This window comes from Syngnathoides biaculeatus, chromosome 3, assembly GCF_019802595.1.
Source record: "Syngnathoides biaculeatus isolate LvHL_M chromosome 3, ASM1980259v1, whole genome shotgun sequence".
NCBI lineage: Eukaryota > Metazoa > Chordata > Actinopteri > Syngnathiformes > Syngnathidae > Syngnathoides > Syngnathoides biaculeatus.
In genome coordinates, this window is record NC_084642.1 from 15,143,942 (window position 1) to 15,170,484 (window position 26,543).

A 26,543-nucleotide genomic window follows, 5' to 3' on the forward strand; every position below is an offset into this window, starting at 1 on the left:
TGTTTCTATGGGGACGCTGTTGTCATGACGACAGCCACGCACACGCTCACTTCGCTATGTTGTTTTTTTTTGGGGGGGAGTTCTTTAAGCGAACAGTTTAAACACTACACTTTTTCTACCTCCTTTTGAAAGGACACCGCAAATAGTTAAGTAAACAATCTGTTAAATGTTAAAAACAGTTTGCGTAGTGTTAAATGACCTTTTGTCACTGGTGTTTATAGTTAACAATAGTTAGCATGTTTAGCTATCTCACGGTATTCCCAGTCCTTCTTATTTGTAAAGCCTTTGTGAGTTTTATGGTGGTTTTGTCTTCACTAGGGTTAGGGTCATGTCTAACAGAAAAGCTTCCGCAGAGTCAGAAATGACGGCCGCTGGCAGTGCGAGGAAATTCCGAATGAAACCAGCCACGTTACCCCTGACTAGTGCCGCGGAGGTTCGTACTTTTAAATGTCCCTCTTTGTGGGGCGTTTGTTTATTCAAATGCAAATTGTGACCCTCTACCAGGATTTATTAAAGAATGTTTAAGGCATACTACGTTTCGAGGTCACGAAATTGCACACGTCACGCAGGACGAAAAGCCCCGCTTCGTTACCGCAGTGGTACTTAACAAAAAAAAATAATTAAAAAACACAATATTTCTTTGCATTTCAGGCAAAAAGGCTAAAGATAAAATGTCGGACACAGATTTATTTTCTATTATTAGAGAGAGCGAGAGACCATACGTGCATACAATATTCTTTTCTGTATGTCATTGACCGATCTCCATCTGCACCTTTCCTAAAATTTAGCTTGTTACTAATCGACTGCCGTTTGGCCCACATAGTAGGAATGCGCCCTACCAAATGTCAGCCCGATAAATCTTTTGCTTTTGTTTCAGTTCTTAATTCTTTTCAAGTCAGGGAAAGGGTTAACAGATCTTAATTCTTTTCAAGTCAGGGAAAGGGTTAACAGAATTCAACTCCCCCATAAATGTCATCTTTACAGATGCTTTCACTCCTCCAGGTGTGTGTTGTGCTATATTTGTCTTCATTTGTTTTGGGCTATTATTTATTTCCAGAGAGGGAAAAATATGGCTTTTATCGGAGGGGTAGAATTTATTTATCCAAGTGGAGAATCCGGCATTGTGAATAAATGGAGAAGCAATTTTGGGGCATGTGTATTTTTAATTGAAATATGAGAGCTACTCGAGTGCTTTTAATTTTTTTTCAGTCAACCTTGTTTTCCCAGTTATCTGTATCATCTTGCAGCTTCCAGAGAACACCAATTGCCTGGCGTGTTCCGATGACGGCACATTCCTCACCCTGGGTCACTCCGGAGGCTTCTCCGTGTGGTCTGTGGGTACTCTGAGATGTGAGGCCGAGTGGTCTCAGGACAAACTGGAGATTACTTCCATTCTCATGACCCCCACCGGTGAAACTGCCTATTTGCTGGGCACCATTGACGATATGGGTTGGTTCCATGTGCTTGGGCTTTCTCCTCAGTCATTATGTGTCATTAGATGATTTTTAGACAGCACATTCACCCTTTCACCATTTGTGTATGAATCTTGCCAGCCAGTGAGAGTTTATTTCTGAAAATGGTCTCTCCTCCCTCAGGTGTTGCTAGAGTCTTTGTGTATAACTTAGAAGGCATTTATCCTTTCAGTGTTATTAACATGCTGGTGAGTTTTGTGGGGAAAAAAATGTGATGGCTTCATAAATAACAGTATGTAGAATATTTGATGCACTTTTTTTTTCTTTGTCAGGATGACATTAACAAGAGGAGCGTTTGCATTTACCTTGAACTATCTAAAGGTGGTGAACACGGAGCTATAATAATGAGGTGTAAGTTGTGTCATTATTTTAATTTTACCATTTTCAATTGTTTCTAAAGTCATACTGTAGACTTTGTATAGGAAGATGTAAATTCCATTTCTCCTTTCAGGCAATAGTGAAATTTGGCTTGAAATCTATTACTTTCCTATACAGGACTGGCTGAGAGAGTTGAAGGTAATGTAATACCGTTTGGTGTAGTAAATACAGTACTATTTGTTACACAAAATATTTATTTCAAAAGGGAATATTTTCATACTGTGTATATATCACATGTTAGTGTGTGTGTGCATGTGTGTATATAGAGCTCGTGCGCCTACGTCACTGAAGTCACATGACTGGTCCTATTAACGGTCTAGCAAAGCATTCTTCAATGCTAAGTTGGTTGGAGACGACATGAAAATACATCTTATAGCACGACGCCCAGTGTTTTGTCCGAAACCGTTAAACATTTAGAAGGTGATCATAAATGAAGGTACATGGAAAATGAGAGACACTTGGCATAGCGGACCCATATTTAATGACGCAGTCGATGTTTTCGACGATAACAAAGTGGACTGTTAACACACATGTATCTTGTGAGAAAGTCATCGAGATTTATACGTAAGAGTTTGAAAGCGTAGAAAAGTCTGGACGCATACAAATACTTCGTTGCTGGATCTGTTCTCAATCAAGAATAAATCCCAAATAGTGATGGAGCCACTCGGATTTTTTCAAGAGCAATACCAATATTTAAATAAATGACCCCTTGTTTTACACAAAGTCGCATTCATTAACTATGATTGGGGGGAGACAGCGAGTCGGCTCCTCCGTACACGAAGCGTGTTGCAGCCACACGTTAAATTTCGGTGAACCTCTCTGTGACAGACTTTTTTTTTTAAATATGCATTGTTCTCAAATGAGTCCAATGCGTATTTAAAAAAAGAAAATAAACCCGCTGAGATAGGCTTCAGCCCCCGTACACGAAAGCATGTTGCGGCCACACGTTAACCTACGTAAACGTCTGTGTGACCGAAGGTTTATTTCCTTTGGACTCATTTGAGAACAATGCATATTAAAAAAAAACAACAAAAGAAAAACGTTTGTCGGCGAAAGGTTTACCGAAGTTTCACGTGGCCGCAACACGCTTCCATGTATGTTGGAGACCTCTGACTTTTTTTTAAATGCATTGTTCTCAAACGAGCCAACTTGGCATTGTAAATACTTCTTGGGAATTTGCGATTGAGAAGAATAATTCCGACCTAAAATGAAAGGACCGCTACACAGTCGTGTGGATACGGTTGGGCACCATCCATCACATTTAATTGCCAAAATCCATTTATCTTTTCTGTTTTTTTCAGCTAGTATTCCATAGAATGAATATCTTTGAATATCTGTCTCGTCTGTTGTGACAGCCAACGGCACAACAAGTTTCGGACATTGTGTAAATTCTGCTCCGGTTCAAAGTCTCCCACAATGGCGAGCAGCTCTGTTTGACCGGCAATATGGCGCTGTGAAAATGGTGACGTCACGTGCACGAGCTCTATATATAGAGGGAGACTATGATCAAGTTAAAGGTATTGTATCATTACCGTAGAGTCTACTACAGCAAGCTCAGGTAGAGCTGCCTTAACTAAAGTGAGCTGGCTCATGTTTTTCCAAATATGAGCTATTGCCTGACAGAGCAAAACCTTTAAGAAATGAGCACTTGATAATGGGAAGCCTTGCCTTCCCGCTCCTCAGCCACTTTGTCCAGCTCTTCTGGGGGATCCCTTGGCGTTCCTAGGCCAGTTTGTCCTGGTTCGTCCCCGGGTCCTCCTCCTAGTGGGATGTCCCTGGAACGCCCCACCGAGCCAATTTAAATAAAATTTCTTCAATCTTGAATTGTTTAATTTCATGTTCAATATGTCCAATTGTTTTGAAAGGCCCAGTTGGAATATGTTTTTTTTTTTTTACAGGATCCCAAAATTTCTGCAAATATGAAATGGTCTCCTGCTGTTCGTGTGAATAGAGTTAATCCATCAACGGGTAATATCCTCGCAAATATTAATAAACACTATGCCGGAGGTTGGAGAAACAATATTCCATTGAGAATACAGCTAATAACCCAGCATGTTTTTTTGTTGTTTTGCAGCAATCACCACAGAACCCCCCACCATTTTGTCTCACTTCTTAGTTTTGGACGAAACAACCGAGCCACCAAGGTACAGCGCGGTTTCAAAAATACACACGCGCAGAAGTTGAGACGTTCTGCCGTTAATTGGCCTGAATCTTTTCCAGACGTTGCACTCCACACTTTCTTCTGTGCTGTGGCCGCTCTGATGGAAAGAATAAAGTAAAGCCCGGTTCGTAAAGCAGACGTGTGATGACATCATTATATCTTTTTCAAGACATTGCGTCGGATCGTATTTGATTGTCTGTTGTGATCCATAAGGGTGAATTATTTCATGCATACACAAGTTTTCCACTTTTAACACGCTGCTCCATACATTTACTATACTAGACTACCTTTAACTTTAACTACGTTACATTTATTTTGCCAAACTAGAATGTACGTTACTGTACTCTACTGTACTATCCTTCAATTTTTAACTAGATGGTGCACTTATGATATCAAACTACATTGAACAACATTATACTACCTAGGAGAAGAATGTACATTTATAATACTACCTTTAACTTCAATTATATGGTGTGTTTATTATACACAAACTACACAATCACAATACAACTACACAATCTAGAAATTACTCATCCAATGTGGGGTGACGTTCCTGACCGTCCCTGAAATAATATCGAAATAGCCTCTTAAAAAGCCATGTTTCATAGTATTTATGGCACTTGAAATTATATTTAAGAGAGCAGGAGCAATGGATAACACACCAATATTGTACACACTTTATAATATAGGGTTAAAACTGTAATAGCAATTACAAAAATGAAATCGACGATATCGCGGGTGATTACTACACTTCATCTTGACTACACATGTATAAAACTATGCTACCTTTTGCTTCAACTAGATGGTGGTACATTTTCTATACCAAATTATGATTGAATTTTAACTCGAGTGTACATTAATAATACTATACTGTATTTTACTAGACTTAACTACAACTTTATCAAGTACTTCAAATAAGTACAAGTATGATACTATACTAAACTAGACTCTACATTTACTATACTAAAAGTACATTTAAATACGAGTCATAAACATCCTGTCTCGTACAATGAGACAGGATGTTAATTTTGCCAAATACATTATACTTTGATATGTTTGTACTTGACTATATATTAAAAAAACTTTAACATCACCTAGACTGTATGTAGTGTGTTTTAGTATAGTAGACAATTTTGAACTTAAACTATGTGGTACAGTTCTTATACCAAAGTATATTGTACTGGCATAGCTACATTTGTCATATCTTAAAATACAACTAGATGGTACATTCACTATGCCAGACAATCCAATACTATACACAACTTCAACGTAACTGTTAATTAATACACAGTACTATACTATAATACCTTTAACTTCAACTACAATCCACTGTACCAAATTATACAATAATATTCTTCATCTATATCAGGCAGATGGTTACATATACTATGCTACAGTATACTACTGTATATCATACTACCATTAACTCTTTCAGTCAGTCCAATACGAGAAAATACAGGTCATGCATTTCCCGACAAACTGTAGAGGTAACGTTCCCTCGTACTTGCACAGGATCCCCGCTTGCCCTCTGTTTTTGGTGGAACGGAAGTTACAATCTTCTCTACCTGCTGCTGTCCAAAACACCAAAGGCCAAACAAGGTTTTAGGAGAGCTTTCACAGACCTTGTGTTTTAGCATCCATACAAAAACTGAAGAGCAGCATCATTAACAAGTTTGGGTTTTCCTGTTTTGGAGCAGATCCAGAACCGCCACCGTTGGTGCTGTGGCCCAACGCTGCTGAAATTGTCTGCTCCACAGTCAGTATGTGCACTCGTTTCATTGCGCTGGGCCTGAGCAACGATCTGCTGTGTGTTTGGGACAGGCTGTCTGGTGAGTATGTAATACATAACCAAATTAATAACATTTCTAACTGTAAAAATTGTGCCAAACATATATATGCGTTCATCTGAGATGATACGCTGTGGTGACCCCGAAAGGGACAAGCCGAAAGAAACACACACAATAAGAGCTTAAAAACATTGGTGTTTTTTGTTCTATTTTTGTCTTTTAGTGTTATTTAGTGTTCAGTAAATTAACCATCTTACCTTTTGTTCCCACAGTGGGACTGAAATTTTGACTCCATTATTTCAGTAAGCCCGCACGGTGGCTCAGCTGGTAAAGCGTTGGCCTCACAGTTCTGAGGTCCCGGGTTCAATCCCGGACCCGCCTGTGTGGAGTTTGCATGTTCTTCAGGTGCCTATGTGGGTTTTCTCCTGGTACTCTGGTTTCCTTCCACATCCCAAAAGCATGTAATATTAATTGGACACTCTAAATTGCCTCGAGGTGTGATTGTGAGTGGGGCTGTTTGTCTCAATGTGCCCTGTGATTGGCTGCCAACCAGTTCAGGGTATACCCTGCATCCTGCCCCTTGACAGCTGGGATAGGCTCCAGGAATCACCGCTCCCTCATGAGGATAAGCGGCAAGGAAAATGGATTGGTGGATGGATGTATTCTTTCAGTAACTGTTTTTTTAGGGTCCAAATTTTCAACCATTTGTATTTTTTATTTTGAATCTCTTACACCAGAAATGACATGACTGAAATCAAAGTCAATTGCCTAGTTGCAATTGGAAGCCCTCCATGATAAAAAAAAAAACAATCAAAACAAATCTTCTCTTACCCTTTGTCAGCACATTTTTAATAGTACTTAAAGGGCTCCTGTCATGAAATGGCTGATTTTTAGTATGTTATTAATGAAAAAACGTCAGTCAATATGGGTCCATGCGTTTTTTTCCACCACAAAACATGATTTTGACGGGTACAGCTTTTTGTAACTCCCGCCATGAAAATCCTCTCAGGGATTTGTTTTCGAGAAGAAGCAGGAAGTGACATACCGGACAGAGGCGCCCCCGAGCGGATTCGTTTGTTTCCATTCGTTTTACCTCCAGGAAGGTCGCTCGTTGTTCTTTCGTGTTAGCCCAAATGCCGGCTCATAGTATTGCTGGACATTGCTTGAACACTCGGGAGAATGGATTTAGCCTTCATAAGTTTGCAAGAGACCCGGTTCATTGTGAAAAATGAATTGCACGGGTGCAGAGGACGAGAGCTTCGTGAGTTCCAAATAACAGGTAGGCAGTTATCCGCCTCGGCTTGACGGTGTTCAACATGTACTGCGGCGACTTTGAACATACCCCAAAAACCAGCACGGCTCGTCTCCATTATATGCCACCACGGCACAGAAAATCAGCCACACTGTCACTGCTTCTGCGAAGGCTGCGCGTCGGGCTTTGGGGATGGGGGCGCTCTGAAAAACCCAGCCGAGAATGCGTCACTCAGTCTCGTGCGCGTAGTTAAGCGCCCCGGCTCGACTGTGTTGTTCATCGCGTACTGCGGCGTCTATGAACAACCACCTAAAGCAGGACGGCTCGGCTCCGTCATAAGCCAAACCAGCCGGCTGCGATGAGCCGCGATGGCTCATCTCCGCTGCGGAAGTGGATCGGACGGGGATGCGGTTTGGCCGTGATCGTATATCATCTGAATATGGCTCGAAACAAAACTGTAATATTGCCCTGAGGGCTCAAAACAATAGTGTAATATTGCCCTGGTAACTTCACTCGGTTGTGTGATATTGTCCTTTTCAAAATGAGCTTCCGTGTCAGAAGGGGTTGGTTTGTCTCCCATAGTTGGGTCCATCGCGTGTTTTCATTGGCCAATATCCGGGTGACGTCACGGACGGAGGACACAGCCAATATGGCGACCACTTGGATATCGTAGATTGACACTTCTGCAACTCTGCGCATGGATGACGCGCTCTCCGCTCACATTTATTTTTTCGTATAGACATTGAAGTTAATAATGTTATATGTTTTTTTTCATTACAATATCTATTTTAGAATGTTTATAGGGATGACACTTGGCCTTTAACATTCCTTAGCCCTCTTAGAGAGATTTTGTTTTCACTACAAAATGATATCATAGATGTTATTAGCAGAGTCAATAGAGGAGATGATGTAAAGATTGATTTAAGGGATTTGCTTCTGACAAGTCCCTTTTGTTGCTTTTTGTCAAAAGCTCGGCAGGAGTGCCATTGGCTTCATTGATCTGCTCAGTGGATGCTTATTAGTGCACTACAAAAGTGCACCCTAAGTCACACTAAGACATCAACACATCCATCCATTTTCTGAGCCGCTTATCCTCTCGAGGGTTACGGGAGTGCTGGAGCCAATCCCAGCTGTCATCGGGCAAGAGGCAGGGTACACCCTGAACTGGTTGCCAAACAATTGCAGGGCAGTCACAATCACACCGAGGGGAATTTTGGGATCTCCTCAATTAAGGCATTTTTTTGGGGGTGCCCAGGGAAAATCCACACAGGGACGGGGAGAACATGCAAATTGCACACAAGCGGGGCCGGGATTGGAACCCCGGTCCTCAGAACTGTGAGGCCAACACTCTACAGATGTTCCACCGTGCCACCCAACAAAAAATGAAATAATAGCATAAATATGTTACTGTAATTTCTTGTGTATAATTCTCCCCCCAAACTGTAAAAAAATGATACTGCATATTATACATAGGTATATGTTCAATTCTATTCAACAGTTTTACAGTATGTGATATTGGAATAATGCCTTTGAATGAAATCTCTTTTAAAAATACCATTTCCAATTTTAATTGTTCATCAACAAAATGTATTTTAGTTTTTTGTGGGATCAGCTCAATTTCCCCTGATACCAAATATGCATATGCATTAAAACTTTTTTTGTGAGCAGTCTTGCATCAACTTTTACAGAAATAATAGAAATGCATTTTTTCATATAGTGTCATTAATGAATTCATGTTTCACAAATTCACCAATTTATCAAGCATTTATGCCATCAAACTATATGGGTCAGTTTGCCTATATATCTTTTAATATCCCGTACCCTTTGCAGCTCTCTACCAGTACTTTATATCATAAGTGATAGTTGTACAAGTGAGTCTAGGTGACCTCAGAAAAATATTTCCAAAAAGCTCCAAACTCCTGGAAGCTCTTAACTGTGAGGCAGATGTGCTAACCACATGGCCACATTGCGTTGCCTAAAACTAACACTAAAACTGAAGTCATTAAAATATGAATACCTCCAAGCCTAGCATGTCGCTACTTTTCTATTGGTTATCATTAAGTTGGGGTAATGTACCTAAGATTGGCCATACATTACATTCCATGTGGAGATATTGCAATTGAGACCAAGACACATGATCTACAAAACTTCACTTTAGCAGCAAAGGTAAACAAAAATAGCGCATGGTTATGAAAGCCAGCTGCTGTGACATCTGAAAGAAGCCCCCCGCAGCTCTCCAACGCAGCTGCAGACTTTATTATAGCATGACCCAGTGAAAGATATACTTAGCTTTCCCCTCAGAGGAACTCAGCCAAAACACTATAATGAGGCTGAATCAGTCTATGGAATGAAAAGTGTTTGGGTGACTGCCAAGTTAACAGACATTTGTTTAATACCTTCAACTTAGCTGAGAGGCGTTTGATTCTCACCCCTGATGTTTCTCTCCATCAGGCTCTCCGTTGTCAATCTCTGGAGTAGCAACAGACAGTTCCTTCCTCAGGCTGCACTTTGTGGATTACTGGGCTGCGTGCACCGATGATACTCAGATTTTAATCGCAGGTGAAATACACCTCGTGACGCTGTGTGAGAGCGGCGCTATTCACGTCGTAAGCACGGGCCGGGGAACAGCAACCAGCACTTCTCAGCTCTCACCAAGGTTATCTCAGACCCTCACTATTTCCATATTGAATACATTGAACCACTATTTATTACAGAGGATGCATTCCTGACCCAGGTGAAAATAAGCAATATAGAGAACCCATATCAAAAAAATGCATTTTTCAATCTAGTGTTACCTCTCCCACATGCTAGAAACAAAATTACCGTAATTCCCGGCCTACAGAGCGCACCTGGTTATAAGCCTCACCCAGTACATTTGTAAAGGAAATACCATTTGGTACATAGACACGCTGCAGCTGTGGAAATGCCGCAAGCGCTCACATTGAAACCCACATTGAAACATGAGATATTTACAAAGAAAGACGGCAGAGAGTTTAACGCTAGCTCCACCGCGCTAACATGGCCGGTTAAAAAAAACAAAACATACCGATAAAAATCACAGAGACACGGCAATAACACGCTAGCGCAGCGTTAACAGGGAGGGCCGGACCGGTAAAAGTCACTTCTTCGGCTCATCTATTCCACCGATCTCATGCTTACCTTTTCCGCTCGAATGCCCCCTTGCGGCCGTTAGAAAAAATGCACAAATTAGCCTCATCACAGCATAAACCGCAGGGTTGAAAGCGTGTGAAAAAAGTCATGGGTTATAGGCCAGAAATTATGGCAAACCTATTAAAACACAATTTAAACATATTGTAAATACAGTTGAACAAAAAAATGCACACACTCAATGTATATAAAATAATTTTTTTTTGTAGTGTATGTGCTTGGTGTGTCTGCATGTCAGTGTCTGGATGTTAGCTGTGTGAGTGTACTAACGGTGTTATATGTTCTACTGTTGTCCCGCCATTCAATACCCACGTATACTGCAAAAAAAAAAAAAAAAAACGTAAAATAAAAAACTTCTTTCAAATAATTCTCTGTACTCACTCGGGTGTGGCGGACAAGGTGGGGTAGGACAACCATTCACATTCACACCTATGGACAATTAAGAGTCAAGCAGGTATGGGGGGAACATGCAAACTCCAGACAGGAAGGCCTGATCCCAGATTAGAATTAATGACCTCAGAAATGTGAGATGAATGTGTTAAACAGTCATCCATGTGCCATAAATAAAAATAAATCATTTCAAAAATTGACTATACCACAGAGGCAGGAATGCTGAACTGTGATACAGTGATGAAATATTGCTGAGAATAGCAAACTGCTGCGAGTAATGGTTAAAAACTGTAAAAAAAAAATGCCTATAGATGAAAATATTGGCAAAGCATGCTCCTCAACTCACTCCAACATAGTTCCTTGAAAACAGATCGCACCAAAACAATTCCGTTACCGCTTTGGCATTTGCACAAAAACAGCAAATACGTTTTAGTGAATAACAAAAAATGAATGCAAAATGTGAAATATGCGGGGGCTCACTGGACATGGATTTCTGATTCAAACAAACCTCCATTTTTATTTCATAAACAGGCCAAAAGACAGTGGTGACCTCCCGACTGTTGCTGAATCAGTACCATTCCTGCAGGGCTTGGTATGACAACAGGTTATTAATAGTGATAATATTTCCTGAAACTTTTGCCAAACCTATTCTTATTTTCTTGTGGGTTTCTGCGAAAGTCACTGGTGGTGCATCGAAATGGGAAAATGTTTCTACAAGATGTCGTCAACAGAGCCACGGAGTGCGTCTTGAGTTTGCCCGCTCATTATTTGCTGACCACCCCCTGCAATCCCATTTATGCTCTGAATGTCAAGCACCGCATTCTCTTCATACGAGGTATTTATATTGAAAAATTAAACAAAAAAGCATCCACCTCTGGGTCACTCACAGCCACCATCTCGCTATTATTATTATGTTCAAGTTAAAATGCTGTACACATCGACATAACTATTAAATGATGAGGCCTTAGATACTGTATAAATTACTCATCCTTGATTGTTCCCTGTTTGTCCTATTGTGTATACTTGTGGGAATCTACTCATAAATCTGCAAATGTGGTTCTGCAAAAAAAAAATTGCAAAACATATTATTAATGAGGGTGATTATTACGCTGACACTTACCCTTGTTTCGTTACTTCAAATGTTATGAAACTAAAGGACTTAAAAGTATCAGACTGAAGGTTTGCATGTCTCCTCTAGCTGACCAGGAGCCCACTCCCGGCACTTCTTCCTTGGACGATCCGGGTCAGAGTCGACTTCTCATAATGCGTTTTGACGAGCATGACGCCATTAAGCCATATGTTGTTTTAAATCCCGAGTCTCCATGGCAACAAAAACCAAGCTTAGTTACTGGAGAGGAAGCCTGCAACCTGTATCTCCAGCAACGGTTTGCTTTATTTTCACTTCGATGCAACTTTACCTCCTTTATGTATTTGCTATTTTTGTATATTTTCTTGAGCTACCATCAGTCAGATGAAGTTTGAATGTACTGTACACTTTGGTCATTTACATTTCTTGTGTTTTCATTTCTAGGGGTCTGTCAATGGACGAAAGGCACAAGCTATAACGCAGACTTGGAAACGACTGCGTTGTGCCACTACCATGTAAAGCCGTCAAAGACAGCAAAATATTTTGATTTTACTCAGAGGTAACATGCAGTGAGATACATACAGTGGCATCTTGTTGTTTGAGTTTAATTTGAATTAGAATTTAAATGCCATTAATCCGTCAATCAATCCAACAGCTTTTGTCCATTGCATTTTTAACAAAGAAACATTGCAGTGCATTGTGAAATATGAATCCAAAACAATAAATTTAAAGTATACTGTTTAAAAAAAATGAATTAAACCAAGTCTTACAAACATCAATTTTCTTTGCTGCTTATCCTCAGGACTGTCACGGGGAGTGCAGAAACCGATCCCACCTGTCGACGGGCAGGAGGGGGTGTACACCTTGAACTGCTTGCCAGCCAATCGCAGGGCACATGGAGACAAACAGCCATACTCACAATCACACCTAGGGGGAATTTAGAGTGTCCAATTAATATTGCATGGAAGGAAACCGGAGTGCCCGGGGAAAACCCACGCAGGCACGGGGAGAACATGAAAACTTCACACAGGTGGGGCCGGGATCGAACCCGGGTCCTCAGAACTGTGAGGCCAACACTTTACTTTTGGTGGCGTGCTGAACAACTGGTTAGTAAAGCTGTCTCACAGTTATTAGAACACGGGTTCATATCCAGCTTCGCCTGTTTAGAATTTGCATGTTCTCCCTGTGTGTGTTTTCTACTGGTACTATGGTTTTCTCCTATATTCCAAAAACATACATGGTTGGTTGATTTGAAGATTCTAAATTGTCCATAGCTATCAATGGGAGTGTGAATGGGTGTTTGTCTACATGTGGCCTCCGATTGGCTGGCTAGCTTGTTTTTTTTTCACTTCATTTCATATGCGGTATATCGGAAGCTCACCCGTAATACAAATTTCAGCTCAAAGCAAATAATGATAATAATAATGACAATGATAACAAATAAAAAAGGGCCTGATCTGTCATTGAGAGGGTAATGAAAAGTGAACAGGTTGAAAAGATTTTTCTGTCACCTATGGCAACACTGTGGTGGTTGTGCTGGTCATTTCCGGTAAAAATTTCATCCTTTTATGTCTGTTAAATTAAACAGATGAGTCAAACCCTTCTTTTTGGGTTGCAGTTTTGATTACTAATTACTATTAACCTCAACTTTAAATAAAAAAAATCTTTCTACAAGTGAAAGTTGGTATAATTGACCCCTCCGTGGATATTGCGCAATCCGCATCACTGACCAATCAGAGGCCAGAGATCTGCATAAACCAAAGCCCGTTTTTGCTCCCGCCATTTTCTCAGACAACATTGCATGGTCCAGTATAGGGTTAGTTAGCTTTTTATCGCGTATTTGGGTTATTTAACAAAAAATATGGTTAAGAGGTGTAGTCACGGTCTTTGTAATAGTGACGACAGGTATCCTGAAAGGCTAGTTGGTGGAGTTCGATTCGTACCCTTTCCAAAACCGAAGACCCAGTACGAAAAATGCCTTCGATGGATCAAACTTTGTGGAAGACCGCATCATCAACTAAATCCATCTAATATCAACCGGAACACATATGTTTGCACGAAAGTAAGCCCTATATTTGATTTTCAATACATGTCTCATATAAATGAATTAGCAGTTCTTCGGTTGCATAACATAGCTACGTGTGAATGATTGACACACTTGATCTGTGTTGAGCGATATTTAGCAATGATCGGACTGCACAAACGTATTGATTTCTTGCTGGCTCGCGGCCAGAAGCTTAACCAGACTGTGTTTGCATGAAGATATGCCCTAAATTTTATATTTATTCCACGTCTCGTATAAATGAATGAGACGTTCTCCGCTAGCATAACATTGCTACGTGTGAATGATTGAATGAAATCAGAAGCATGGCGTCTCTCTCAGTTAAGAATGTATTGTATTTAGAATCTATAATATATCGTTGATTTGAATGAAATGAGAAGCATGGAGTCTGTCTCAGTTCAGAATGTATTGTATTGTATTTGCCATTTTTACTGTTTGTCTTACGTCAGCGCACGTAGCGTGACGTCACTTCAGGAGGCATGGTTAAGTGCCCTGTACGGAGGGGTCAATTGTGTGTACATCATGATAACCTATGGATTTCCCTTGCAAAAAAACCCCAACATTTTCCCATATAGGAATATTTCGTAAAAGCTCCCTGAATTTGACTACCTCCTCATAATTTGTGCAATAAATGAACTCACCTTTATATGTATGATGTGTAATATCTTCTGCGATCTATGGTTATTGGGATATCATTTTATTTTCTGCAAATGTGATCATCCTCCACTTCTAATTTGGGATTCGGCCCGTCTCTGTGCATTTTAATGAGGGGAAAACATGGCATTTGTCATTTGGCCTTTGACTCGGCACTGATAAAAAGCAGCAATCCCCTTTAGGGGCCATTCGAGCTGGGTCTCTGAGTCAGCCCATCATGGAGAGGATCCGTTTGTGTATACTAAGTACTGCAGAGCTCTTGCTCAGAAGTTTGCAATGTCTTTGAACCCGAAAGGGACACCTGAGTCACAATGAACACTTTTAATGAACAATACCACAACATACACTTTGCCAGGCAAACAAGATCCTTTTTAACTAGCTCATGACAGAAATGTGGTCAACTATTCATTTCTATGATGTCCTTTGTAGCGCGCTCAGTGAATAATTGAACATTCAAAACACAGTGCATGACATTTATTGTAAAGTATCAAACCTTTTTTCCCCCTCGTTTAGAGTTTTAAAAAGCCCACACACCTCTTTTCAAAGGAGACCAAACTAATTCATTTCAAAACTTTCACTATTGTTGTTGTGACCAACATAACCAATATTTTAGCGAGGGAAAGTAAAAAGAAACAACTGAGATAATGTGGTTGCCTCTTATAACGTGGTTGTGTTCAGAATTGACCAATCAAAATCAAACTCATGTTGAATAGGACTCGGGAAACACTTGCCATCACTTCAAGTGCCTTTGATTCATCCCGAATAAAGTTAGCTTTTCTAGTAGGCTTTCCCTGTCATTTTTGTAGTCACATCCGATAACACAACCCTTGGTGTGCAAAGCACTTCCACTCTTTGATTGATGGTCTCAGTTAGGAGAAGAGTAAAACCTTTAAGGATTTAAATATGCGAGTTAATACAGTGGCAGTCATTATCAAGTGGAGAAAATATGAACCAATTGTCAGATTACCAAGAACTGGGCATCCCTCCAAAATATATCTACCATCTTCTTCATATGTCTGGGCTGTGGCTTATCTTACAAAGAGGGGAAAAAACTCACTTCTCCTAAACGCATGCGTGAAAATGTATTAAGGACCAATGAAACCAGGGTGTAATGTTTTAGCCATCATTCCAACAGGTATGTTTTGCGCAAGCACATTACTCCTCATCACTGAAAAAATCCACTACACTGCATCATTACTGTAAAGCATGGTGGTGGCAGCACCAGGCTATGGGGCTGTTTTTCTTCTCCTGCAACTCTGCTCTTAAACAAGGGAAGGAGAACTATGAATGCTTCCAAATAGGAGTCAGTTTTGGCACAAAACCTGATGTATCAAAAAAAAATGGCATGATTGAGGGACGCTTTATATACAGAAACAATGCAAATGTATTGGCACTGCTGAAAATGGCATTTTTGTCTATTAGTCAAGAACGTAGTTCACCTCAAAGGTGTTTGATGGGCTTCTTCCACATTGAACTTAACCAATTAAGCAATTATAGACTTCTATTTGTGTTGTACAATTGTTTGCACATCGTACATCGATGTGGACCTCTGTGCGGAAGCATTAGTCCTATGACCCAATTATGCCATTTGTATTCTCCTCATATAATGCTTTCCAGATCTTTGTGTCCAGGTCTCCGTGCATCGCTGCTTCCTGGCCCTTCGCTATCATGACCGCTGCACATCGGGGACATCTCTTGGCTGCAAGGGCTCATCTCCTGTTTCGGCAATATGGCGTTGGCGGAGCCAGGAAAAGATACAGTTATAACCGTATTGACGTCCGTGTCGGCTGTAGCTTGGGAGCGACAGTGGAACCTGCGGAGGAGACCCTTGCGAAAGCGAATGGTGAAGAGGCCGTAGATAAGCGGGTCCAGGCAGGCATTAACTAGACCGAAGATGAAGAGCAGGTGGGTGAGTGCGTGGGAAACCTTCCCTTCCAGGTCATCAGGGAAGAACCAGTACCACAGGCCCAACAGGTAATAAGGAGTCCAGCAGATAATGAACGACAACACGATCACGACGCTCATCTTTAGAGTCCTCATGCGAGCTCTGGGGATGTTGTTCTTGGAGCAGCGTAACTGTACGTCAGTAGAGGAAACTTTCAGGAGAATAAGAAGAGCAACAAGGTAAACGTAAAAACTCCAATTGTAAGGCTGGATGATTAAGTAATAATAACAATAATAATAACTAAGGAACTCACAAATGACCACTGACAGTATACACAGTACACCCAAATGTGCCATTGGGCCCGTTTTATCAATGCTCCAAAAAAATCAGGAAAATTTAAATACTGAAATCAGTTTATTGTTATGTCTCCACAGTTCGGTAAAGTGATGCCCCTCCATTGCTGGGGTTACGTTCCAGACCACCCCCACGGTAAGTGAAAAACGCAATGCGGACTATTTAAAAATATACCCCAGGAAAGTCTTCATAAAATCTATGCCACTTACATTTTTTAAAGGTCTTCATTCACACTTAAAAAAAATCATTTAAACATTATATTGATTGCGCAAAAGCAATGGAAAACTAAAATATTGTAGAAGGAGGAAAAATAGTCCAGTAAGAACTGGAACAACACAAAAAAAGTCTGTTAAAGTGGGACTGCGAAGCATAAAGTGCGTTATAGTTGTGGGTTGCTGTACTGCGTGGTTCTCAGTTTTCAGCAATTGGGTATAACGTACAGTTGAGACTTTTGAAACATATCTCTGAAATCACTTTCCATACGGTCTTTAAAACTTAATGAGATATGTACAAAGAAAAATAACAGCATATTGCCCAGCCCTCCCACATTGGAAATGATTGCTTGAACCTCACCGTTGTCCTTTTTCAGGCGCTTGGAGATGGCAAAAAAGATCCTGGTGTAGCACGTGATCATGATAACCAGGGGCAGCAGAAACAGGCAGAAGAAGGTGAACATGTTGTACGCCGTCTCGTACGAGTGGCTCTTGAAACTCCCTCGAGTGGTGCACTGCATGAAATCTTGGGGATGCTTGATGGTCACAATATGGAACAGGAACATCTGAGAAGGAACATTTGCAGTTTTACAGAGGCATGTTCATCTTGGGCAGCCAGTCTCCACCACTTTACTTTTCAAATATATTTTAAACCCATTAATTTTAAGAAAAAGAACACTTGACGACATTATGCATTTTGGGGCTTTTTTTAGATGTCTAAATTTAAAAGACAGTATATACTTTATAATGTGCTCAGTTTAGCTTCTGATGGGATAAATAACTTACCATGTTATGTCTGGCTATGTTTTAAATGTTTTATGCTGTTAAACATCCTGTGGCCTAAAACATAGCCTCCTTATAATGTAGTTCATTATTAAAACATGACCGTGTGGCTTCATGAAAACATTTTAAACATGATGACATCATACGCTTGGTATTGATGATGGTTTGTCGAAGCCATCTGAAAGGAATAACGTAGACCAGTCGTGCTCATTGAGGACACTATCATAACATCAATATTGTACTAATGTATATCTGTTTATATTATTGTATGACACGCGAATGGTTGTTTTATATCTGTGCTGCGGCTGGCTGGCGACGAGTTCATGGTGTACCCCTTCTCTCGCCCAAAGTCAGCTGGGCTCCAGCGTGCCCGCATCCCGAGTGAGGAAAAGCAGTCTAAAAAAATGAGTGGATGGATGGATAACAACAAAAGTGAATCAAAAAGCTCTTTGCCATAAATTTGGGTGCCTGGTTGATCCATTCATCCATTTTATATTGTCCACATTAGGTACCCTTCAGTTGGCTGCCTACAAGTCCAGGTTCTATTCCAACATTCATCTTAAATCAGCTCATCTTAGATAGGCTACATTTACCTGCAAGGACACCCATCCGTTTTCTATAGTGCTCGGCCTTGCTCTGAGATAGGCTAAACTAATCTCTAAACTAACTGGCATTAGCGCTCGAGAAAATAGATTAAAACGTTTTTCAATACACATTACATGTGGTGTTTTGACAAAAAATAGATGGATTTGGTACCTTGGAGCTCTTCATAATCTCAGCTTGCTCTCCAATCCTTGCTCATGCTTATATGGTTTTTTTTCTCACAAAAACATGCAAGCTTGGGTTCACTGAAGATTTTAAATTATTCCGACCATTTCCAAGAGTACCTGACACTCACCTAAAGTCAGCTGGGACAGGCTCCGGTTCACCTGTTCAGCTCAAGTTCTATAGAAAACCAATGGATAAAAGACTCCAAATCGTTGTTTTATCCTTCTACTGAGTGCTTATTTCATTTAATTTTCGGTCAGCTGACCTGGGGGACGGACAGCAAGACACTCATGCCCCACGCCGCCGCCAGCATGAACTTGTTCCTTCTCCGAGCCTTGTTGATGGCGAGCGGGTGAAGAATAGCCGACTGGCGGTCCAAGCTGATCACCACGGTGACAAAGGCGCCCGAGTACATGGCCAGGAGCTTGAGGAACATCAGGAGCCTGCAGGTGAGGTCCCCCGCCACCCACTGCACTGTGATGTTCCACACCGCGTCCACGGGCATTACCACAAAGGTCGCCAAGAGGTCGGCCAGCGTGAGGTTGACGATCAGCACCCGGACGTGGGATTTGCGCTTGCGGTCTGTGTAGGCTGCGCGCAGCACGGCGAGGTTGCAGAAGGCCGACACGCCGCACAGGATGAAGGTGACGATCACCCGGACTTTTGCAGCGGTGGTGAAGGTGGGCAGCTCCAAGCATGGCGAAGACACGTTGCAGCTGGCGTTGCCTGGTTGGAGCTCTGCGGAAACCTGAAGCATACTAGCGTCCATTTTCCAGAGGAAGAAGCATTCTGCTCAAACAGAAGAAATGATGGGGGAGTTGGAAGCTGTCTGCTACATCTTGTAAAAGTCAGATGCTGAGGTGGGTAGTACCCTGCTAAATTTACTCATGTAACATTTTTGAGAAATTGTACTTGTCACAGTAGTATGAAGTACTGAATGACGACTACTGTGAAGTAGTAGTACGCACTATACTTTTTACTTTTACTTGAGTATTTATGTGACTTTTATTTATCCGTTATTGCATGCACTATTTTTAAAATCTTCAACTTCCACATAGGGCGGTGTTGCGCAAAGCCAACGTGATCGCTAATGTCAACTGAGTCCAATTCAGCAATTAGATGGGACAAAACAGTCACATGAACACACACAAAATCTTTTCTGAGCCATTTAAAATGGCTTATTTTGGGGAAAAAAAGAGTCTGAAAAACAACAGCTTAGTGACCGCCCAAACATGGAGATTTTCCCCCACTTCTAACTTGCGAAAAAATACTTGAGTACAATATTTGGCTACTATAGCCACCTCTGCTCATATGTAGCAGTGATACCCACCACTGTGCCTGGAAAGATCATCAGGTGTACTGCAAGAATTTATCCAATTTTAATGCTCTCCTGTACTGCCCCTTTACAAAGATTAATTTATTGACACTGACAAATATATTCGGCAGTTGCATTTTTTGCGTGGGTGCAAAAAAGGTGTCTTCACACAGGTTGTATACGAAATTCAGGTTTGTAAACCACTGTAATGACTTACAGACACCTTTAGATAGCGGCAAAGCATCTCTTTGGATTTGAGATCACCCAGGTGCCAATATAAGTTTTAGCATTTAAATTGAAACTATAAATTCCATCCAACCATTATCAACACCACTTATCCTGGTTAGGGTTGCGGCCCGCTGGAGCCCATCCCAGCTGACTTTCGCGTGAAACACAGGCTACACCCTAAACTGGTTAGCAGTCGGTTGCAGGGCACAGATATAGACCGTCACCAAGTGGGAACTGAAGCCACACTGCCTGCACCAAATTCAGGCAAGTGTACTACTACACCATCAGTGACTCACTCTGTAACTTGTACCTGTGTATTACCATATTATATGTGATGACACTTCATTGACACACAACCTTGAAGGGATCATCACTTTACATTTTTTGCATAATCACTTCTCATTTGTAATTGAAGAAAAGGCCAGTAATTAATGGGTTTTGATTGATTCAAATCAAATTATTAAAAAAAACAATCAGTGATCCTTATTGGTCATAACTAAACAACTGTTACATTAATTTTTTGATTGAATTGATTAAGATGACCTAGAAGACTACAATTGAAAATTTCTCTAACATTATAATTATTGGCGGCACGGTGGATCAGCTGGAAAGCGTTGGCCTCACAGTTCTGAGGTCCCATCTTCGATCCCGGCCCCGCCTGTGTGGAGTTTGTGTGTTCTCCCCCGTGCCTGCGTGGGTTTTCTCCAAGCGCTCCGGTTTCCTCCCACATCCCAAAAACATGCATTCATTGGTGTCTCTAAATTGCCCCTAGGTGTGATTGCGAGTGCGGACAATCTATATGTGCCCTGCCATTGGCTGGCGACCCGTTCAAGGTGTATCTCGCCTCCTGCCTGAAAATAACTGTAATAGGTTGCAGCACTTGTGAGGATGAGCGGCTAAGAAAATGGATGGATGGATGGATGGATGGATGGATGGATGGATGGATGGATGGATGGATGGATGGATGGATGGATGGATTATAACTATAAGTGATTCTGCGCTTCATGTAATTTGTAAGCAAATAATTTGTTTAGTAAGACAAAGTGATTTTTGCTGCTACTTCTGCTGCTAATAATGAATGTTTTATTTATATTTTTTAAAAAGTGTGACAACATTTGGACTATATGTAAAATTATTACAGAATTAAAACACACAAATTACTTAAACTGCTTATTTTATCCTACTAAATACAAAATAGACTTAGTTAAATGTATTGCATGGATAAATGAAATGATACTGTGGTCATCCCATATGTTATCTAAAATCAATTTCAATGCTTCAGTGGAAATATAGGCAAAATTGTACTTACCCGCTGTGTAGAAATGTCGTCCGCACGACTTACAATTAGCAATAAAACCCTTGGGCAGAGAGCGGGAAAAGGCTTTTGTTCATGTTGCAATGTATGCTGGATTTAAATAAGACCGTCCAGCGTGGAGAGCTCCTCTTTGAATGCATGCAAGCAGACAAACTGCACCCTCCACATGCAGCCTTTGTGCCAATGAGGGAAAAGCAAAGGTGTGGCCTCACCTCTAACCATGCACAAATATATACATTCATGTACATGCCTATTACACAGTAAAATAGTTTGTTAATGATGAATAATTATTGATTGATTTGTGTCTGCCTGTCAGGTTAACAGGTAATACATGTTCCTGTCAGACGTAATGCAAGGCAAAACTTCATTTAAAATTCCCCACACAGAAATTGGGCATCGGTCGACGTTCTTTTCTTTAAATACTTTAAAGTTTTTGCTGTTCATAATTTTGTTGAATTCACATTGTAGTATTTAATTCAATTGTGAACATTTGCGAAGTGCATGATCAGTGGCAGTCCTTTCTTGAATAGCACCCTGCATGCAGTGCGTGGACCGGTATAGCCTTATACTGCCGTTTAAGGCTTCGGCGAGAGTAAATGTATTCTTGTTTGCTTTTGAGAATAGCATACACAAAACTGGCATATTCTTACAGGACAGCTTCAACCAACATCTCCAGTCTCGTCACGTTGATAAAAATCTAGTTTGGCTGACTCCAGTTAGCTCAGATGTTATTATCCTGTGATTTTGCAAACTTTTTCTTTGTTTACATGTTGTGTTCAGTAAAAACAAATAATTTGTGGGGTATTAGTTTAAGAAAGCTGTCTTTTGTTGAACTTATTCATACCACATGATAACACAATAATGGCTGACATGTTGACCAAAAGGATTAGGAAACCTGTACTTGCAGACAGGAAAAATAGAATAGATTATAGTTATTCCCTTTGTAATAAGTTAATTGTATTTGATTGTTTGTGCAGAGTGACCATTGAGTGCAATCTTTTTTCTATTGTATTCTGTTTTCTTGTTGCAGTCTCTCTGCAACCACAAACAGAAAAAGGAAAAAAAACCTTTACCTTCATTTTGTACATAATCTCCTTGCTATTACCGGATGTGCCTGGGTGGATTAATTCCCCTGGTTGCATTCAAAGTAGTTTCTCAGGGAACGCGCTGACCCAAAACATGCGTTATCTTGTAAGCAGAACTCACTTTCAATGGAAGATGTCACATTACCAAACACGTGCTACTGTTTCAGATGTTGTCATGAAAAACAAGGGCACTTTTAGCATCTGTTGTGGTTCAGTAAAGGTCATGAAAGAAGGGACTGAAGGTACTCATATATGTCTGAAGGTTATTTTGTATCGAAGCAGCACGAAGCAGAAAATGTTAGCTGCCTCATTGTTGTGAGGTTCGGTGCTTCAAATCTCGGCTCCAGATGTCTTCTGTGGTTTGCGTGCTATCCCCATGCTTTTGTGCCTTTTCTGTCTGTACTCATACAACCCCCCCAAAATACGTTAGGTGAATCTTGTAGATGACAGTTACTTTTAACTAGGCTGCGGTCTTTAAGATTACAGCAAATTTATAAATAGTAGTGACGTTTGCATTCCCTCAAATACTGGCCTCTGCTCCAGTAAGACAATCCAGAATTAGTAGGTGGATCATCCACATGAACAAATAACCATCTCAACTCTAATAAACACCTCTTTTTGTTGTTGTTCCTTTTGCCACAGTGGCATTTATTTCGACCCCTTTTGTACATCTCCTGTTTACTTCTTGTCCATGTTGAGAAAAAAAACAAATGTCTTCAAAATTGGAGACACCATAGAGAAAAAAATTGTGGAGAACATGCCAAATTTTAATGATTGAACAGAAAAAAAAAATATAAAGTGAATAAAATGAGGCTTCAAAATCATGAAAAAAAATCAAGCTGTTCTTTTCGTTCTCAGAGGCTAGTTGAGGGAAGTCTGGCACTAAAGCTACTGCCCGCCGCGATCCGACCTCGGATACCATTAGAAAGTGGATTGATGGATCATCACAGGGCTTTTCTATGCGGCGACGACAAGGCACTCTAAAGCAAACACATAAGTGTGAAGCCCCTGTTAGGTCAGGTTTTTTTTAATCCTCTCACTCTCTTTTCTGCCTTCTTTTCTTGACGTGCTCACTCAAGGCCAACAACAAGGTGCTCTAAAGTGGCCACACCAGCCTGAAGGTCTACATGTTGGAAGTTAAGTCGGACTTTACCTCGTGTTTTTTTTTTAATTCCCTGACATGCTCTTCCACCTTAATCTGGGGCATGAGGCAGCACTCACAGCCGATAACAAGGCACTTAATGTGGCAGCAACGTGCAGATGGCAGCGGTGGACAGTGGCCCCGGGCATCTAACTCAAGAGAGCTTCCAAGGGTGGGTGGGCATTTAAACTTGCCTCCCCATAGACTGCATTTCAAAAAGGGAACATTTTATTTTGATGATCAGGATAAATGTTCAGTCACAGCTACTACCCCCATCTTCACCCCAACACCCAGGCAACAGTTAATTTACCCCCCAAAAAAATTCCATCAACACATGGATTTTAATGATAGGAGTAAATTTACGCCCCGACCCCCCAACCCCGTCATAATTTGCCAAGTGGCATCCACAGCGTTGTAAAGCAGCCACCCCAGCAGGTCATCTGAAGGGTAATGGTGTAGGTATAGATAGCTAGCAACAGGAACTGCATGTAGCAAATGGGCTGCCTGACCGCTGACTCAAACGGGTGTTCTTTTACAGTGGAGAAGGGGTGACTCATAACAGGGGTCAAGACCACTCCCACAAAAAAAAAAACTGGAAATGGCGCTGAAATGGTGGAAAACCATTTTAATGCTATACCTCCACAATTCAGTACTACATAGTAGTGATTTGTGGCCGAAACCTCATGAAGTTTTGCGGCTTTCCTTTCATTTCACAGCTTTGGTGCTTCAGTGAGAACATTAGTGACATCTAGTGGACAAAAGAAGTCACAGCAACCTATGTCACTAAACTGCGTAAAATAAGACTCAGTAATAAAACACAAAATACAATGTTGCTCGATGTATTAATTACATAATTCTCTTTGTATTTATATAAATAGACAGCTTTAAAAAGCTGGATTCCACAAAGTAAATATGATGGTCACATGGACATCTTTATTATAAAGGGATGACCTGTGAACAGAAACAGAAGGGCACTGAGTTGTCTTTGGAAGTTCCAGCCATCCGTTTTCTGTACAACTTATCCTCAATAGTGTTGCGGGGATACTGGAAGCTATCGCAGCTGTGTTGAGGTGAGCAGCAGTGTACATCCTAAACTCGTCACCATCTAATCACAAAGCATTTGCAATCACATGCACACCTATGGGCAATTTAAAGTCTTCAATCAGACTGCCACATGTTTTTGGGGTGTGGGACGAAACTGGGGTACCCGGAGAAAACCGACGCAGGCCCGGGAAGAAGATGCTAAACCCACACAGTCGGGCCAGGATTTGAAGCCCACTGTCAGAACCGGGAGCCAAATGTGTTCACCAGACGCTCCACAAATTTTTATTAAAAAATAACAATTGTTGAAGAGATCATTTTAAGGAGCCACAAAGCTACTGAACAATAACCAATCAACAACAACAACCAATCTGGTTTGAGCTGTTGATACGCTTTGTGACGTATGAAGCTTCGAGCTTAAACGGTCACGTGATATTTTGGGGACGATACAAACTCCGAAGCACCATTTCGACGCAGTGTGATGCAGGAAGTCTGGCACAAGTTTGAGGCTTTGGATTCATTTTGATATCACTACTACATAGTTATGTGTCTTTCCACATTTTCAGCAGCGAGCAGTAATAGGCAGTTGGTCTATTGGTTCTATTCTGTCCAGTATAGTGCAGTGGGGGAACCGTTCTGTGCAGTGTTGAGTATAATGCAACTAAACATGCACTGCCATCCATTTACATAGTGACTCACGCATAGTTTGTCATAGACACTGGAATATATCGTGTTTACTCATTAATCTGAAACACTGTTAATTACATTTTTGCCAAACAGATCTGCAAGGCTTTAACTCTATCATCTTTTTAATTGTACCCTTTGGGCAGGGGTGTCAAACTCATTTTTATCGCGGGCCACATTGTAGTTATGGTTTCTGTCAGAGGGCCATTATGACTGAAACCACGGAAATCTTTAATTGACCCACAATAAATGTATCAACTAGTTTTGGAATCAGAAATCAGGGGTAATGGGTTTTTCAACTATTGTTGATGTTTGGTAACACAAAAATACTTGCAATATCTCAACATCATCATTTATGATATGACAGTTTGAAATTTTGGTTCAAATTTTGACAAAAATCATGGAAGTTGATACACATGATTTGCTTTCGTGGACCACATAAAATCATGTGGTGGCCCGCATCTGGCCCCCCGGGCCTTGAGTTTGACACCTGTGCCTTAGGGGCTAAAATCAGGCGGTCGAGCTCATTTTGACATGTGGAAAAGTCTATTTATTTGACTACAGTTAGAAAGTATTTATTTGCAGGTAGCCTTTATTTACATGAATGTGTTTTTCATAAACATTTTCCATCATTCACGAGTAAATATCAAAATCTAAATATCAATCATTTACAATAAACCCAATGTGTGGCATCCAATTGGCAAATATTTATAGGATGCATTTTTTTCACTAAAAATGTTTTGGTTTACCTCTATGGAAACTTTGTGCCTGCTTTTTATACAATATTATTATATTTAATCGTATTATTATTAATGATTTGGGGAACGCTGAAAAAATGAAAACTGAATAAATCAGTTTTGTGAGATTTTTTTTTTGGCCTGGAAATCCCTGGCCCCAGGCAATGGTCCATGCATGACTGGTTGACACTACTTTTATACTACTGTAATTTATATGAAATAGCTGTATCAAAAAATAAAACAACATCAGATTGCATCTCGGCTCCATCCAGCGGCAGGCCATTAGCTAATTGGCATTACAGGGGGGCATGTGTGACATTACATCACCTCGCCTTTGGCTTCATATTGCATTAGTGGTGCTACTCGGGTGGAACTAAAGGATTAAGAGGCAGAATGGAACTTCCTCTCTTGTCAGTACTCCCTATCGTGAGAGATGGGGAGTACTGACAAGAGACCGGAGCCTAAAAAAAATAAGCTACTCAATTGTAAAGATGACGTGTTTTGGAAAAGATGGGCATTATGTGCAGCAGTATTTTTATTTTTAAACATTTTTTTCAATGTGTCAGTTTTACAGTTGCCATCTG

At 40.8% G+C, this 26,543-nt stretch overlaps 3 protein-coding genes across 8 annotated transcripts in view; 2 read left to right on the top strand and 1 right to left on the bottom strand.

Moving 5' to 3' along the window:
• On the top strand, nucleotides 1–16,173 carry wdr93 (WD repeat domain 93). 4 transcript variants are annotated; one of them, XR_009794187.1, is made up of 17 exons: nucleotides 1–145; nucleotides 319–433; nucleotides 1,248–1,449; nucleotides 1,596–1,660; nucleotides 1,745–1,823; nucleotides 1,924–1,988; nucleotides 3,749–3,818; nucleotides 3,925–3,994; nucleotides 4,071–4,135; nucleotides 5,524–5,610; nucleotides 5,709–5,840; nucleotides 9,502–9,706; nucleotides 11,140–11,200; nucleotides 11,287–11,443; nucleotides 11,807–11,993; nucleotides 12,140–12,254; nucleotides 16,043–16,173. XR_009794187.1 is itself a non-coding variant. In XM_061814525.1 (16 exons), exons 2-16 carry the CDS (start codon nucleotides 329–331, stop codon nucleotides 12,171–12,173), a joined length of 1,584 nt encoding a protein of 527 aa, XP_061670509.1. In that variant the 5' UTR covers nucleotides 1–145; nucleotides 319–328; the 3' UTR covers nucleotides 12,174–12,487. The 4 variants fall into 4 exon arrangements, 1 of the variants encoding a protein (XP_061670509.1); XR_009794186.1 differs by having other exon boundaries at nucleotides 16,029–16,159; XR_009794188.1 differs by lacking the exon at nucleotides 16,043–16,173 and adding an exon at nucleotides 12,498–16,012.
• Nucleotides 16,011–19,271, bottom strand: LOC133497495 (putative gonadotropin-releasing hormone II receptor). Its single transcript, XM_061813389.1, has 3 exons — nucleotides 18,679–19,271; nucleotides 17,224–17,428; nucleotides 16,011–16,507 (listed from the first exon to the last, which is right to left on the bottom strand). The coding sequence occupies exons 1-3, from the start codon at nucleotides 19,180–19,182 to the stop codon at nucleotides 16,011–16,013; spliced, it is 1,206 nt and encodes a 401-aa protein (XP_061669373.1). The 5' UTR covers nucleotides 19,183–19,271.
• The window catches only part of ddias (DNA damage-induced apoptosis suppressor), a 16,662-nt gene continuing 8,938 nt past the window's right edge, over nucleotides 18,820–26,543 (top strand). Inside the window, exons 1-3 of one of the 3 annotated variants that reach the window (XM_061814519.1) lie at nucleotides 18,820–18,862; nucleotides 19,004–19,093; nucleotides 19,190–19,273. The gene's annotated coding sequence lies outside the window, so the exon portion shown is untranslated. Of the gene's footprint in view, nucleotides 18,863–19,003; nucleotides 19,094–19,175; nucleotides 19,274–24,492; nucleotides 24,568–26,543 lie in introns of those variants that run through there. The other 2 variants (XM_061814521.1, XM_061814520.1) reach the window with 2 other exon arrangements.